The sequence below is a fragment of the Callithrix jacchus genome, chromosome 19 (assembly GCF_049354715.1).
Source record: "Callithrix jacchus isolate 240 chromosome 19, calJac240_pri, whole genome shotgun sequence".
Lineage (NCBI taxonomy): Eukaryota > Metazoa > Chordata > Mammalia > Primates > Cebidae > Callithrix > Callithrix jacchus.
Window position 1 is genome coordinate 48,821,577 of NC_133520.1, and position 15,880 is coordinate 48,837,456.

The 15,880-nt window shown below is 40.9% G+C and overlaps 1 protein-coding gene across 3 annotated transcripts in view; it reads left to right on the forward strand.

Annotated features, from left to right (window-relative positions):
• HEATR1 (HEAT repeat containing 1) overlaps positions 1 to 15,880 on the forward strand; it is a 55,763-nt gene that overhangs the window by 39,061 nt on the left and 822 nt on the right. For all 3 annotated transcript variants that reach the window (XM_035281154.3, XM_008985770.5, XM_002760882.6), the window contains exons 30-44: positions 844 to 1,074; positions 1,662 to 1,788; positions 3,058 to 3,218; positions 6,151 to 6,197; positions 7,623 to 7,746; positions 8,322 to 8,462; positions 8,925 to 9,217; positions 10,083 to 10,233; positions 11,164 to 11,322; positions 11,490 to 11,624; positions 11,774 to 11,878; positions 11,968 to 12,136; positions 12,673 to 12,827; positions 13,694 to 13,852; positions 15,308 to 15,416. In XM_035281154.3, coding sequence (XP_035137045.3) covers positions 844 to 1,074; positions 1,662 to 1,788; positions 3,058 to 3,218; positions 6,151 to 6,197; positions 7,623 to 7,746; positions 8,322 to 8,462; positions 8,925 to 9,217; positions 10,083 to 10,233; positions 11,164 to 11,322; positions 11,490 to 11,624; positions 11,774 to 11,878; positions 11,968 to 12,136; positions 12,673 to 12,827; positions 13,694 to 13,852; positions 15,308 to 15,416 — 2,266 coding nt within the window. The remainder of the gene's footprint in view (positions 1 to 843; positions 1,075 to 1,661; positions 1,789 to 3,057; positions 3,219 to 6,150; positions 6,198 to 7,622; positions 7,747 to 8,321; positions 8,463 to 8,924; positions 9,218 to 10,082; positions 10,234 to 11,163; positions 11,323 to 11,489; positions 11,625 to 11,773; positions 11,879 to 11,967; positions 12,137 to 12,672; positions 12,828 to 13,693; positions 13,853 to 15,307; positions 15,417 to 15,880) is intronic.

Here is a 15,880-nt window from a genome sequence, read left to right on the forward strand (position 1 = left end):
TAGAGTGCAATGGCACGATCTCAGCTCACTACAACCTCAGCTTCCTCCTTTCAAGTGATTTTCCTGCCTCATCCTCCTGAGTAGCTGGGACTACAGGCATGCACTACCACACCCATCTAATTTTGTATTTTTAGTAGAGATGGAGTTTCACCATGTTGGCCAGGCTGGTCTTGAACTCCTGATCTCAGGTGATCTGCCCACCTTGGCCTCCCAAAGTGCTGGGATTACAGGTGTGAGCCACCACCCCCAGCCATGTATCCTGTTTCATACAGAAAATAAATCTCCTTTGGACAGGGCTCACATTGTACACTTTGTATTCCCCTCGTGGCTAAAGAGTGACCTGGACATGATAGGTACTTACTGAATATTTATTGTTAGGCCTTTGATTATTAAAACTCTTCTGACTGAGTGTGGTGGCATGTACCTGTAACACCAGCACTTTGGGGGGCTGAGGTGGGATTATTTGAGGCCAGGAGTTTGAGACCAGCCTGGTCAACATAGCAAAAGCCCATATCTACACAATTTTTAAAAAGTAGTGTAGGAGATGCTAGGTTGTCACAGCTTTTTGGGAGGCTGAGGCAGAAGGATTGCTTTGAACGCAGGAGATCCAGGCTGCAGTAACATATGATCACGCCACCACACTTCAGCCTGGGCCACTGAGAAAGACCCTGTTTATTTATATATATATATATATATATATATATATATATAAATTCATTCATTCATTCATTCATTCTTCCAATAACTTCTTGGGGCACATCAAAGCCTTACCTTATCCACCTAAAGCTTGTTTTGTGGAGGATTACTTGCACCTACTCATTGTCTCTGCTTGCTGTTTTGCAGTCTGATAGTGGAGATTCTATAGAAGTTACAAGAAACGTTGAAGAGATTGTGGTAAAAATCATTAATGTATTTGTGGATGCGTTACCACATGTCCCCGAGCACAGGCGCCTGCCCATCCTTGTTCAACTTGTTGATACACTGGGTGCAGAAAAATTCCTCTGGGTTCTCCTCATCTTGCTTTTTGAACAGTATGTCACAAAAACAGTGCTGGCAGCTGCCTGTGGAGAAAAGGTCAGAACCTAGGGTGGGAAGAAAAGGAAAATGGTGATTTCTCACAAAGATTTTGTGATATTGTGCAGTTTAAACATCAGACTGATGATGCTTAATATGTGTTATTTAGAACCTTTTTCAGAAAGGTTTTTTGGCATTTTAAAAAATTGCATTCAGAGCCCATAGCACTCTGAATATCCTCAGTTGTAGCAAAATCTCTTCTGAGGGCAAATTAACTTTTCTGAGAAACAGATCTGGTGCCATGCGGGTGGTTCTGTTTTAAGCCCAGCAGAGTACGGCTAAAGAGTAATGAAACAGTGTCTCTTGAAAGTGATTTTGAAGGCAGTGTGGGGGGAAATGGAAGAGCGCCCATGTCCCTGCAGTCAGTAAGACACAGACACGGGTGATTGTTCAGAAAAGCCCTGTTTGGATAAGTCAAGGAACGTTTTCAAATGACTTCTTAGATATGGGATCTGGGAGTAGATTTCGACCTACTCTAAATAAAGTGCTATACTCTGTTCTGCTAGAAATCATAATGCGTGTTGTCCTGAAATTATGCCTTTGCAATTCCATAAGTACAGATTTGTTACATTTTTCTTTCTGCACAGGATGCTATTTTAGAAGCAGACACTGAATTTTGGTTTTCAGTCTGTTGTGAATTTAGTGTCCAGCATCAGATACAAAGCTTGATGAAAATCCTCCAGTACTTACTAAAGCTTCCAGAGGAAAAAGAAGGTAAGCGTAGACCGGGTGTCACTGACTGTTCAATCTGAAAGCCAAAGAGAAGCGGAAGAGAACTCAGGTTATTCCTAATACATCTTCAGAATGATGTTTAAAGTCAGTCAGTCATTTTAATTTGATGGTGTACTTTCTTGAATCCTTATGGAAAATAGTCATAGGAATTCCACTTGCCATTCCTCACACATTGTCTTTTATACCTCTGTGCCCTGCGCTGATGTCTTAGCTACGGAATGTTACCAATATCCTGGATGAGTTAGGTTCAAATGACTGTAAATGATCAGGACTTCCTTAGCCGTCTCTCAGCTTCTCTTTAAAATATCTGGAGATATTTACATGAAAAGAAAAAAAAATTGGTACCACAGGAGTGGTAGTGAAATGCTGAAATTGTGCCATACAGCAGAGCCTTAAAGAAAATCTCACTAATCGCAGCGCCACTGAGGCTAGCTTAGAAAGGTTGATGAAACCAGGTGTGATGGTGTCAGCCTGTGGTCTCAACTACTCAGAAGAGCGAGATGGGAGGATCACTTGAGTCCAGGAGTTCAAGACCAGCCTGAGCAGCATAGTAAGACCCCCTCGCTAAAAAAACAATTTTTTTTTCTTTAAGAAAGGGTCGACGTGTTGAAAGTTCTTAGTTCTCTACCCTTCGAAGCAGAACAACAAGGCACATTAGAAAGAAGGTACTAAGAGCTTTGCAGAGATAATTTTCTGCATGGCCAGCCATTAGCCCTGTCATCCCTTTTTGGCCATGCAGTAACTTGTCCCATCCTGCAGTCAGCTCAGGTTTGGTAGGGACAGACTAGAGAGGGCCCTGGAGAGCTGTGTGTGGTAATGTGGGTAAGGAAGTGTCTTCGCGGTAAGTCATTCTCTAGGATAGTGGTTTTTAAGGGGACCACCACAGGTGCCACTCCAGACACTGCACTGCCAACCCTGTTTACATTAGATGCATTGAATAAAAAAATCTACATCCGCAGTCGGAAGTTCAGAGACTCCTTCTGTTGATTGTCCTGTTTCCCTGTTTTCTTTTGCTTTTTGCCTTAAACACCCACTTCTCAAGGCTGTTGGGTACTTTCTTGGCAAATAAATACACTCACATTTTTCACTAATTTAGAAGAGGAGAAACTGGATGTAATAGAATGACAAATTTCTCTGTGAAAATGTTACCCCATTAACCGTCCTGTACTTCAAAGGTCGTATCTATTAATGTATCTGTACCAAGGATTCAGGTGAAAATGAGTGAGGTCACTTATTTTGTTGCTGTTTCAGAAACCATTCCCAAAGCAGTGTCTAATAAGAGCGAATCACAAGAAGAAATGCTACTGATTTTTAATGTGGAGACGCACACTAGCAAGCAGCTGCGGCATTTTAAGTTTTTGTCAGTGTCCTTCATGTCTCAGCTCCTGTCTTCCGATAATTTTCTGAAAAAGGTAATGTGTTCTTCAAATGTTTATAGTAAAGTGGTTTTGCTCTTTCCAAGGGAAACATGTTTTAAACTAGTGAAAGTAGCTTGGTAAGTGGCTCATGAAAATGTGAGGCATGCCTTTAAAGATAATAGGGGAAGATAGTACATTTCACCATGGAAAACTATCACGATCCACTGAGCTTGAACATAATGTACACTCTATGACTCTGTGGTTTAAGTCTTAAGTGTTGTGTACCCACACCAGAAGTGTATGAACATGTACACCAAAAAAGTCTACAAGAATGTTTATAGTATTAATAACATTCTTCATGGTAGCCCAGAACTGGTAACAACCCAAGTGTCTACCAAGAGAGTAAATTGCCTACATTTTATTTGGTTTTTTGAGACAGGTCTCACTCTGTGTACTAGGCTAAAGTGCAATGGAGTGATCATGGCTCACTGTAACCTGGAACTCTTGGGCTCAAATAGTCCTCTTGCCTTGGCTTCCCAAGCAGTGGGACTACAAGCGTGTGCCACCTACATCTGGCTAATTTTAAAGCTTTAATTTTTAGAGATGGGGTCTCGCTATATTGCCCAGGCTGATGTCAAACTGCTGGCCTCAAGCGATCCTCCCACCTCGAGCTCCCAAAATACTGGGATTACAGGCATGAGCCACCATGCCCAGCCTTTGTTACCTGGATATAGTGAGTTCTGCATTCATGATCTATGTACATTTCTGTTTGTGTATTAAATTGGTTTGAACGATGAAAGAAAAGGAAGGAAAGAAAGGAGTATCATGACCAGGGATACAAAATGGTTTGACATTAGAGTACTATAAAGTACATTAAATACTATAATGCATTAACAGATGAAGAGGGGAAACCACATGATCGTTGTACTTTTTACAGAGAAATAATGCAGCAGATTCAGTACTCATTCACACTTTAAGAAAAAAAAATCTTCTTGGCAGTACAGAATAGATGGGAATTACTTGGCCTGATAAAGGTGACAATCAGAAGCTTGTGATTTATATCATACCTAATGATGAAATATTAATGGTGTGCCCGCTAAAGTTAGGGAAAGAATGCCCTCTGTCATTGTTTCTATTCACGAAAAGAAATGAAGTGTAAGAATCCGGAAAGAAGAGGATCAGCAATTAGAACTAATAGTGAGTTCGGTAAGCTTGCTTGAGAGGGGTCAGTGTAGACACTATCTAGAGATCAGTGTAGGTTGCAGTCTGTATCAAGCAAGCTAGCTGAACTAATTAGTCTCACACACTGTTATATAATGTTATTATTCCTCAAGTTAGAAAACAGTCAAAAAAAGATTTCCTGTATAATAAAAACATAAACTTAGAAAAAATAGACCTATAAAGTACCAAGAATAAGCCTGACAAAAATATGTGCACGAATATTATGGGGGAATGTCCAAGATATTAAGGGACACAGACGAAAACTTGGAAGAAATGGAGAGACCCTGTGTTTACGCATCAGAAGCCTCGCTCTGTAAAGATTCCAGATCTGCTCAGATTAGTCTAGAAACTCAATGTACTTTTTCAATTACATCATTCTAAGAAATCATTTCGATACATTGATACCAAACTGTAAGGGGCCAAGGACAGTGGTGCAGGAGTAATCAGACGGATCATGGCACTGAACAGTAAGCCCAGAAACACACCCAGGTGGAGGTAAGAAGTGCAGCAGATACTTTTACAAAACAGTGGGGGAAGAGAACGGTCCAAGTACTGGCCCTGCCATGCTTTCTTTTCCATTTGGGGAAAAGTCTGATGTCATGCCTTATACAAAAGACAACTTTAGGCAGAGTAAAGCTTCACTGGAAAAAACAGTTCAAATGTATAGAAGTAAATCAAGGAGAATGTTGTGACCAGAGGATAGAAAAGAATTTCTTTAAAATTTGACTGAACAGAAAGGCACCATAAACAAGGTGGAAAGAAAGCCACAGCCTAAGAGAAGATTATCGCTCTGTATAAATCAAAAAGCATCAATTTCCATTAGAACAACTGACAAAGAATATTAATTCACTGAAGAGAAATCACGAATGGCCAATTAAAATATACATGTCATTTAGCCTCTCCGGTAAACAGGAAATGTGATTAAGTGTGATACCCATCAAATTGGCAAAACTTTTTTAAAAAGTTGTTAATAGCAGGGAGTGGGTACATAGTGGCAGACAATGTGAGTTGTTCCAACCACCTTAGAAAGCAGTTGGCAGGATCCCATGAGGTTGAAGGTTCTAGTAATTCCTGTGATCTAGTCATTCTCTTTCTTAGGCATATATGCTATAAAAACTTGCCGAGATGCTCAAAGGAAATAAAGATGTTCTTCTGTAGCATTATTAGTAAATGGGGGAAAAATTGACATAATCTAAACATCTAGCAAGAGAGGCAAATGGATAGATAAGTTGTATTTAGAGAGGAATGTCGTATGCAGTTAAAATGAATGAACTAGAATGTTGTCACCATGCATAGATCTCAAATACATATTTCTAGGAAAACATGTTGTTCCATGATACGTACTGTTTGAAAAGGTAGCAGATTTGGAATGATGGTTGTCTTTGTGGGGCTTGGGGTAGTGGGAGAATAGGACCAAGGAGCAGTACTCAGGGGATTCCAGCTGAATCTGTAATGTTTAACTGCTTAACAAATGATATATGAGCTCAGCAGATCAGCATGTCATAGAATTAGGTAGTGGGTAATTGAGTGTTGATTGCTGTATTTTTCTGAACCTTTGTAGTAGTTTTCAGATAACTACCAGTAGAATGTAATTAAAACAAATTATTATAATGAGGATGATATGAACCTGATTAAATTGTAATAATGTCAGAAAACAGTGCTGTGGAAGGTTTGAGTGAATGGCCTGTGTTTCATTGAACTGACTTGAAATGACTTTTATTATTGACTTTCATACTGTTCTAATGACATCTTCTTTAAAAATTAGGTGGTTGAGAGTGGTGGTCCTGAGGTTTTAAAAGGCCTTGAAGAGAGGTGTGTTTACTTTTCTTTTTTTACTTTTTATTTGGAAAGGACTCAAACTTACAGAAAAACTGGAAAAATAGTACAGAAAACTCATGTAGTCCTTACAGCCGGGTTCACTGTTTGGTAGTACTTTTCTGCCACATTGGCTTCAGCATTCTTCCTACATAGGGTTTTTTCTCTCAGCCATTTGAAAGTAAGTCATTTACATTATGTCTCTAAGAATAAGAGGTGTTCTTATAAAACCACATTACATTGATCAAATTCAGATAATTTAACATTGATACAATGCAGTGATCGAATCTGCAGTTCACGTTCCAGTCTCCCTAATGATCCCGGGGTGTCCTTTACACCACGTTTGTTTCTGCCTCACGGCCCATTTCAAGTTTTGTATTGTATTTAGTTGCTATATCTTTTTAAGGTCTTTTAATCTGGCCCTGATTTCTGTGAGCTCGTGAATTCTTTCTTCTGTGGATATTTTGAAGAAAGAATATGGAAATATTATGGATATTTCTTCTATGAATATTAAAATATTCTTTCTTCATAATCCATATGCTGCCATTATATATTTGGGTGCAGGAATTTTCCTTTCACTCCCATGTCCTCAGGGAGTGCCTCCTGGCCTTGCTGTGTGCCTCCTGGATGCTTGGCATTCCCAGGGCCACCATCCTGCCCCATCCACGGCACAGTGCTGCCCTATAGCCAGGACTGTAAGCTGCTGAGCTCCCGTCCTGTGGGCCGACTTTCAGAGCTACGTGTAGGACTTTCCTTTTCCGGAGCTGATTTTGTCCGAGCCCTCTTCTCCCCTCCTCTGCTGTGCACTGGCAACCTGTCTCCACTCTCCCCTCTAGCTCCCCACTCAGGCTGGCAGCAGTGGGGGGAGCTCCAGTGGTGGTTGTGTCAGAATTTGGTGTGTGTTCTATTAATTACAGGTTATTTGAAGTTTGTAATCTTTTTATGTCTTCTAACAATGTGGAAGATGTGGGTTATGTGTTCATTTGTATTAATATTTCTCTTAGATCTAAATGGTGTATGGTCTGTGTGCCTGTGCGTGTGTGCTTGCATGTGTGTGCACACACATGCGCAGATGCCACATCTGCCATTAACCTGGGGCCATAACCCCACCTAGACAGCACAGTCAGGCCCACTGAGCATGAGAGAGATGCATGAGCTCTTTAAACACCTTCAGCATGTGTTGCTTATTCAGCACCTGAGTCTGAGCAAGGATGACACTTTTGCACAGAAGTGCCTGTTTACTTCTAGGGGATCTCTCTCTATGACAATAATCCCTCGCTTCCTTTCTTTCCAAATAGTTTTTGAAACAATTTAGCACAGAATTATTTAATTTCTGCTTAAAACATTTAGCATGAGGTAGACATGAGTGAATTCTTTGAGTGCCTTCAGCTGCTGTTTGCTGAGCGACGCTCCGTGTTCCAGGTTGCTGGAGACCGTTCTCGGCTATATCAACGCTGTCGCACAGTCCGTGGAAAAGAACGCAGACAAACTCACCGTGAAGTTCTGGCGAGCGCTCCTTAGTAAAGCTTACGACCTGTTAGACAAGGTGGGTTTTCCTTTCTCCCCAGAATTACTGTTTCGTTGCTGTTTTTTATATTATTGTGAAATTATTTAAAGCTTTTAAGAATAAACTTAGAAGTTCCATTTATGAATATAATGAAGCTCAGATTTTTCTTAGAAAATAATATCTTGATGACTAGAAATAAATTTGTCTGGAAAAATTCTTTCCCTACCAGTTATGAGAACATGTTCCTCATATATTTAATAACTCAGCCATGTAATATGTAATGTTCTACTTTATTCAAGTGCAATAAAGTTGAAATATTAAGTATGTTACCTGCATATCACTGGCCTTGAAATTAGGATTGCTCTTCAAATCTAGCTAAATGATTTAGCTTCATGGCGTTGACATTCCCCCCAATATCGAGTTTTTGTTTTGTTTGATGGCGTGTGGTTAGTGCTGCCTACCCGAAAGGTTATTCTAAGAATTAATAAGAAAATGTGTGGGAAAGTGCCTTGTACCTGGTGGTGTGCGATGGACATCAGTCTGTCTTATTTGAAGTTCATCTTTTTCTTTTAACGTTTTTTTCTTTTCATGTTAAATATAAAACTTCTCTTTAGGTCAATGCCTTGCTGCCCACAGAGACATTCATTCCTGTCATCAGAGGGCTGGTGGGCAATCCCCTGCCATCTGTTCGCCGGAAAGCACTGGACCTTTTGAATAACAAGCTACAGCAGAATATATCCTGGAAGAAGACAGTAGTGAGTGGAGACCCAGGACACACCTATTTACTAGACTTCACTTATCAAAGAGTGCTTTTGACTCCCTTAACTTTCTCCAGTGTTACAGTTTAAAATTGAAGTATATTATTGTTACCTGAATGTAATACCATGACATGTTTTACAATGTGATGTTGATTCTAATGGGAGTTACTTGTGTTGCAAGAGTGCTTCGAATGGGAGTTCAGCCTAGTGGAATTCTTACTTACTAAGGAGCTTACATGGCCTTAGCCTTAGCATAATTCTAAGTCCCTGTTACTCCAAATCAGTAGGTTCTTTGTGTAAGTGAAAAGCCAGTTAGAACATGCATTTTGCTTAGCGTGACTGTGGCTCAGGACCCCCTAGTCTGATTTCCATTCAGACAATCTCCAGCCAGGACATGGGAAAATGGGCAAGCATTTTTTGCAGATTTAATGATTGGGGGATTGTGGCTGTCCCCTTTAGGTTTACCGTTTCCTGAAGCTGGTTCCAGACCTTTTGGCCATTGTGCAGCGTAAGAAAAAGGAAGGGGAAGAAGAACAAGCCATCAACAGACAGACAGCGTTGTATGCCTTAAAGCTTTTATGCAAGAATTTTGGTGCAGAAAATCCAGATCCTTTTGTCCCAGTGCTGAGCACTGCTGTGAAACTGATTGCTGCAGAGAGAAAGGAAGAGAAGAATGTCTTGGGAAGTGCACTGCTGTGCGTAGCCGAGGTGGCCTCCACCCTGGAAGCACTGGCCATCCCTCAGCTTCCCAGGTATGCGGCTGGAGACTTGGAACAGGAGCTGTTACCATCTGAACACATTGAAAAATAACCTCTTAGGGTCTTTTTTCTTTTTCCTCTGAGTAGAAGTTGCGTAAAATTGGATTTGTTAAAGAGTTGATCTTGCAGGGTGTGGTGGCTTACGGCTGTGATCCCAGAACTTTGGGAGGCCAAGGGAGGGGAATCGTTTGAGCTCAGGAGTTCAAGGCTGCAGTGAGCTATCATTGCACTGCTGCACTGTATCTGGGTGACAGTGAGACCCTGTCTCTTAAAAAAAAAAAATCTTTGGATGGAAAGACACAGCCTTCCTATTTATCTTCAGATGCACTGCTTTGTGATGTTAATTGTCCCCCATTCTTCCTTTTGTCTAGTACAGTCAAAAAGCAATGGGTGAAGGTCCTTGGTAGAGGGGCCCATCCAGGTGGACAAGGCCAAAGCTGCCTTCTGCTGCCATATATGGAAGTTAGAAGCTCCTGGCTGTGGTAGTTCCTTACCATGCAGCCAGTAGGTTCCTTAACCTGTTAGAGCTTTGCTGCCTGTAAAAGAGAGATAGTGTCCACCTCAAAGGACTGTAGGACAGTGCTTGCAAGGAGTTTTGTATAGTGCCTGACGCATAGTAAGTGTTAATTAATGAAAGACATTGTTATTTTTTAAATTACTGTTGTGTCCCCACTGTTGGCACCGGGAGATTTCTTGTGCTTAGTCACAGGAAATGTGTAGACAGCGCTTTTTAGGCCATGAGGCACGTAGCGATGTGATAAGCATAGTTGGTTGTTTTTTTCCTAATGCTCTCTACTCCATTCCCTAGTCTCCGTTTCTGCTGGAAGTTCCTCTGGTTTAGCTCTTACTCTATTTCTAGCCTGATGCCATCGTTGCTGACGACAATGAAGAACACCAGTGACCTGGTCTCCAGCGAGGTCTATCTGCTCAGCGCCTTGGCTGCCCTGCAGAAGGTGGTAGAGACTCTCCCACACTTCATCAGCCCCTACCTGGAAGGTATTCTCTCCCAGGTGAGCCATGGTGACCACGACATGCTACGTGGGGTGACTGGGGAAAGTCAAAGATAATGAATTCAGTGATTTTGTTTTTTAAGTATTAGCTTGTGTTCGACAGAAAGGAGTCTTATTTCTGAAAAGATGTGCTTGCTTTTATTAAATGTGTACTTTTTCTCTTCCATCATCCTTGCCACTTAATCTTGAAATCAATATGGGGTCACTTTTTAGTGAGGTGCTTCTCTTCTTTAGTTGTGCAGAATGTATTCTGGATTTTTTTTTCTTCTGTGAGATTTTTGGAGTTGGGCTGGTAGAGCTGCCTTTTATTACTTGTGGAAATGAATGTGCCCTTGTTTCTAATGTGAGAGGTTTAATCCTAAGGCATCTTGCAAGGCAGAATTTTTGTACTGCAGGTCAGCAATTTCCTGTCAACACGCTAGGGGCCAGTGGTGTTTCTGATTGAAAATGTTCAAGAATGTTGAGCCCTGGCAGTTTCATTGTGTTGATCATTTGCCATTTACAAGGTTAGGAACCTTCACTACAATGGGCAGATGATTAAACCGGTTCACAAATGCCACAGCCAGGGCTTCAAAGTAGCCTCGTCACAGATAGAAGCCTGTGCTCTGAGGAGCTGTCTCGGTTTTTTTGCAAGGAAGAACTTGACTTTTGCCGTGGTCCCTTGCATTCCTGTCCTCCAAGAAAATCATCTCTCTGGGTGCTTCTGCATCTGCCATTGGACTTCGTCCCTGATTGCAAGTTGGGCAAGAGGTATCTGCCCAGTTTTATCCACTGATGTTTAGGGTTGACTTTAGAAGAATTCCGTTTGTAGTTAAAAGGTGCTAAGCATTTCCCAGACACTAGCATGTCATTAGGAAGCCTTTCTGTAAGTGTGTGTTTGTCAGTGAGGATCTGCAATGGCCCTGATCACTGTTTTTTATATTCCTGCAGGTGATTCATTTGGAGAAAATTACTAGTGAAATGGGTTCCGCCTCACAGGCCAATATCCGTCTCACGTCCCTTAAAAAGACACTGGCTACCACACTTGCACCCCGAGTCCTATTGCCCGCCGCCAAAAAAACTTACAAGCAGATTGAGAAGAGCTGGAAGGTTAGATTCATACTGAGTATTAAGACTTTGGAGAAGGGAGAGGTGGTACTGAAATGTGTAAACTTTCACTTAAAGAAAAATATGGTTATTTAATTTTTTAAAATACACATTACTGAACTCTAGGAATAATTTGAAAATGGCACATCTCTTTACTGTGTTACTGGTAGAATCACATGGGTCCGTTTATGAGCATCTTGCAAGAGCATATTGGGGTGATGAAGAAGGAAGAGCTCACCTCCCATCAGTCTCAGCTAACCACATTTTTCCTGGAGGCCCTGGACTTCCGAGCACAGCACTCTGAGGTGAGCTTAGGTTCGGTCCTCCAAATCCTAGAGTTGTTATCTACCTATTTAAGAGTCCGAGAATTCTCTAGCTGTGTAACAGCTGTACTTGCCAAAATAATTTACAGTTAGATAGCAGTACTCTAATAAATGGACTCTTGGGTTTTCAGGACGATCTGGAGGAAATTGGAAAAACAGAAAATTGTATCATCGACTGTCTAGTGGCCATGGTTGTGAAACTTTCCGAGGTCACATTCAGACCCCTGTTCTTCAAGGTGAGGCTTTCTTACTCTTCCTCTCTTTTGTGCTCAGGTTTCAGTGACAAGATGTCGAAGAAACTAACATTACTATCTTACCCTTTTAGCTCTTTGATTGGGCTAAAACTGAAGATGCCCCAAAGGACAGGCTGCTGACATTTTACAACTTGGCAGATTGCATTGCTGAAAAGCTGAAAGGGCTTTTTACTCTGTTTGCCGGCCACTTAGTGAAGCCTTTTGCCGACACCTTGAACCAGGTGAACATCTCCAAAACAGGTGGGTAGTTGCTTCAGTTCCGTTGTCACTTTTTGCTCTGTGAACCTTATACGAGATACCAGTAAGATACAACCTAGCGCTCAGGGACAAGATTGTAAAGGTTCTTACGCTCTAAGCAGGGAGGGCGAATTTATACTTCATTGTCGTCAGACAGTGAAGTGTTATTTTAGCATGATGAAGAAATGTTATAAGTCGACTCACTCGGGAGAAAGAATAAAGTAAATGGGCATTACTGTCAGTTACTGGGAGTGACTTTAAAACCTAAAAATCAGGATTATTCTCTACTGCTAATACATGACCCACTTGACTTTGGGTTAAATTCCTATTTAACTTGCCAAACTGAGTGTTAGAATTTTAGCTCTAAAACAAGGAATCATTTTTCCAGAGGCCATCCATTTCGGGTTCTGCCTTCATCCTCATTAGGATTTCTAGATTATTTAGACTCTTGTGATTACAGTTATTGTAATAGTGATTTCAGTGTAGACATTGGAGATTAAATAAATTCAGTGTTTTTCGTTTTGCTCTTCCCTCTACAGATGAAGCATTTTTTGACTCTGAAAATGACCCTGAAAAGTGCTGCTTGCTGTTGCGGTTTATCTTGAACTGTTTATACAAAATCTTCCTTTTTGATACCCAGCATTTTATAAGCAAAGAGAGAGCAGAAGCCTTGATGATGCCTCTGGTGGATCAGGTAACCAAACAGACTCATCTTTTATTACTGAGGAAGCCATCACTGTTCGATCTTGGCAGGCTTTATATCTGCTCAAATGACAGCTTGCTAGGCTTTTTTCTTTATAAGGTTTTTTTATTGTTTGCTCTTTTAAATGAAATTTTTTATTTAAAAATTGTTTTTTCAAAGATACAACTTCATTGTGGAATTTGAGTTTTTTTTGTTTTGTTTTTTTTGAGACAGGGCCTTGCTCTGTTGCCCAGGCTGGAGTACAGTGGCGCAATCTCCGCTCACTGCAACCTCCACCTCCCAGGTTCAAGCAGTTCTTGTGCCTCAGCCTCCCAAATAGCTGGGATTACAGGTGCCTACCTCCACACGTGGCAATTTTTTGCATTTTTAGTAGGGATGGGGTTTTGCCGTGTCAGCCAGGCTGGTCTCGAGCTCCTGACCTCAAGTGATCCGCCCACCTTAGCCTCCCAAAGTGCTGGGGTTACAGGCATGAGCCACCATGCCTGATCTCGAGTTGTTGTTTTTTGTTTTCTTTTGTTTTTTAACTGCTCAAAAGAAAGACATGATATAAGGTGTCATGGTTAACTTAATTTGTTTTAACTGGGCCTCATTGAGAACGCCTCAGAGCATGGCTGCCCTCTGGAGGAAAGAAACCCTCCAAGATGTTCTGCTGGAGAAAGGGGCGATGGCCAAGGGCATGAGATTCCATTTGAGTTCCAGAAGGCAATAAATTTGCCCTAGAAAGTATTAGAATAATGCCTGGTTTTTGAATCTGCTAATACCATGAAAGATAGTAAAATACTTATATGTTGGGTATTTTTTCAAACAGAAGAAAAAAAAATGAGACCTGTTCAAAGTCTTTGTCTTATTCTTCATAGCTGGAAAACAGGCTTGGGGGAGAAGAGAAATTCCAGGAACGGGTGACAAAGCACCTGATCCCTTGCATCGCACAGTTTTCAGTGGCCATGGCGGATGACTCTCTTTGGAAACCACTGAACTACCAGATTCTGCTAAAGACGAGAGACTCCTCGCCTAAGGTTAGGAACTGGGTCACAAGTATGGAAACTGCGCGTTTTCATTGCGTAGCCTAAACAGCCTGCAGGTGGTCACAGATGTAGGCCCCTGGTAAACTGGCAGGGAAGAGCATTGCTATTTGTCATCCAGTACTAGAGGTCCAGTCTTTTGTATCAGGCAGAAGTTTGAGCCTGATAAAATTTTGGATTTTACTTAGAGGCTATTTGTAAAGAATAGCAGTGCCCTATCCCCACCCCAATGGTGCTTGGATACAAGTACTAAAATACCTTCTAAATACTTTAAGTAACAATGATTTGAAGTAATTCCTTGTGTTTAAAGTGCCATTGAAATGTCATTGTGCTCCAGAGATAAATGCATTGAATTTGTCCACAGAATAATAGTCTTTTGAGTTAGAGCAATATATTCTCGTTTGTAAATACGAGACCTGTGATCTTGTTGCATTAGTGGTGGCAGCAGAAATGAAACATGGGTAGGTCGAGTGGAAATCGAAAGTCCACACCCAGCTGTCACAAATTTCAAACTGTTTTAGCAATGATTTGCCATTTCTCAAACTAATGATTATATCAGAACCTTACTGGATATAACAGACCAAGGCAGAATTTCATTAATAGGATTTATTAGTTCAAAGTCTTTATTAGGATATGCTAACAATGAGACTATTTTGATGAACCCCCACATTTTAAACCATAGGTTTTTATACAAGTAGCAGCATCAAATTTATTGTAATATTTCACTTTGATTGCACAAATCAAGGAAATCCTGATTGAATCTAGGTAGTGACAAATGGTTTTTGAATAATCGACTTTGTACTATCCAGCCAGTCTTTAATGAAAATATCCAAAATTAGAAAGAAGACCAGTCGGGCTTTTGTTTCAAAAGCTAACAATACCCAGCTACTGCTTGCTGTCCTCATCACAGACAAGGCATGTGAGAAACACCACCTTCTTTAATGCCCCAAAACTAGGATATTGTGACATAGAATGTGTTTTATTCAGTGCTGAGATGGGAGCTTACCCCAAGCGAGTGTCCTGGCCCCTCATACAGCTATAGTGGTGACCAGTCAGGGGCTGTGGGGTAGGGAGACCTGCCAGAGGTGGCTGGAGGTACTTTATTGTCAGTTTGGAGGGCTGGCGTGCTCCAGTGAAGTAAAATTTGGTGACACACTTGAGTTTGCATGTGGTATTTTATTGTTTTGTTTTATTTTATTCTAAAGGAAAAGGTTATAAAAAGACATTTCACATTAAAGATCTGCAGTGGTGGGACACAGTTTGGAAAACACTGATTTAAATAAACTGGTATCCTAAGATGAAAGGTGAATGAACATAATGAAGGGAATAAACGCATGTGAACTAACGATTAGTTTGAAAACTTAGAGCTTATCTCGAGTCAGTACAGCCCTTAGAATAATAAATGCACTAACACTACTTTCTCATTCTTTACTCTTTCATCCCTTTCAGGTTCGATTTGCTGCTTTGATTACTGTGTTAGCACTGGCTGAAAAACTAAAGGAGAATTACATTGTCCTGCTGCCAGAATCCATTCCTTTCTTAGCAGAACTGATGGAAGGTAATTCCCAAACTATTAAACAATTAAGGAATAAATCTCTGTGAAATGTGCCCAATGATAAAGCAGATTTGGATATAACGTGACTAGCAGTTGCTCCTACCCTGCTACAGACAGCTCCGTTCTCAAAAACAGGCAGGCTCGAGCTCCTGTTTTGAGTTGGGTGGAGGAAGTGAGTTGAGAAGTGACCACCTCGTGATCACTTGAGTCTGTCTGTTTGCAGTGTAATCTTCACTGTCTTTACTTTTGTGGTGTTTTGTGATCATACAAGCAGATTACAATAGTGTTTTAAATTAACTTCATACATTTATATGATTGAAGTTTTGGTCCCCAAATGGGAGGTTATTGTATGGAAATGCCTAGTGGCATTAAGGGTGCAGTAGGATGTCCACTTCTAGTAACAACCAACATTCATTCACTACTCCATGTTAGGTGCTTTACATGGATTATTTCACTTCAAAATCACA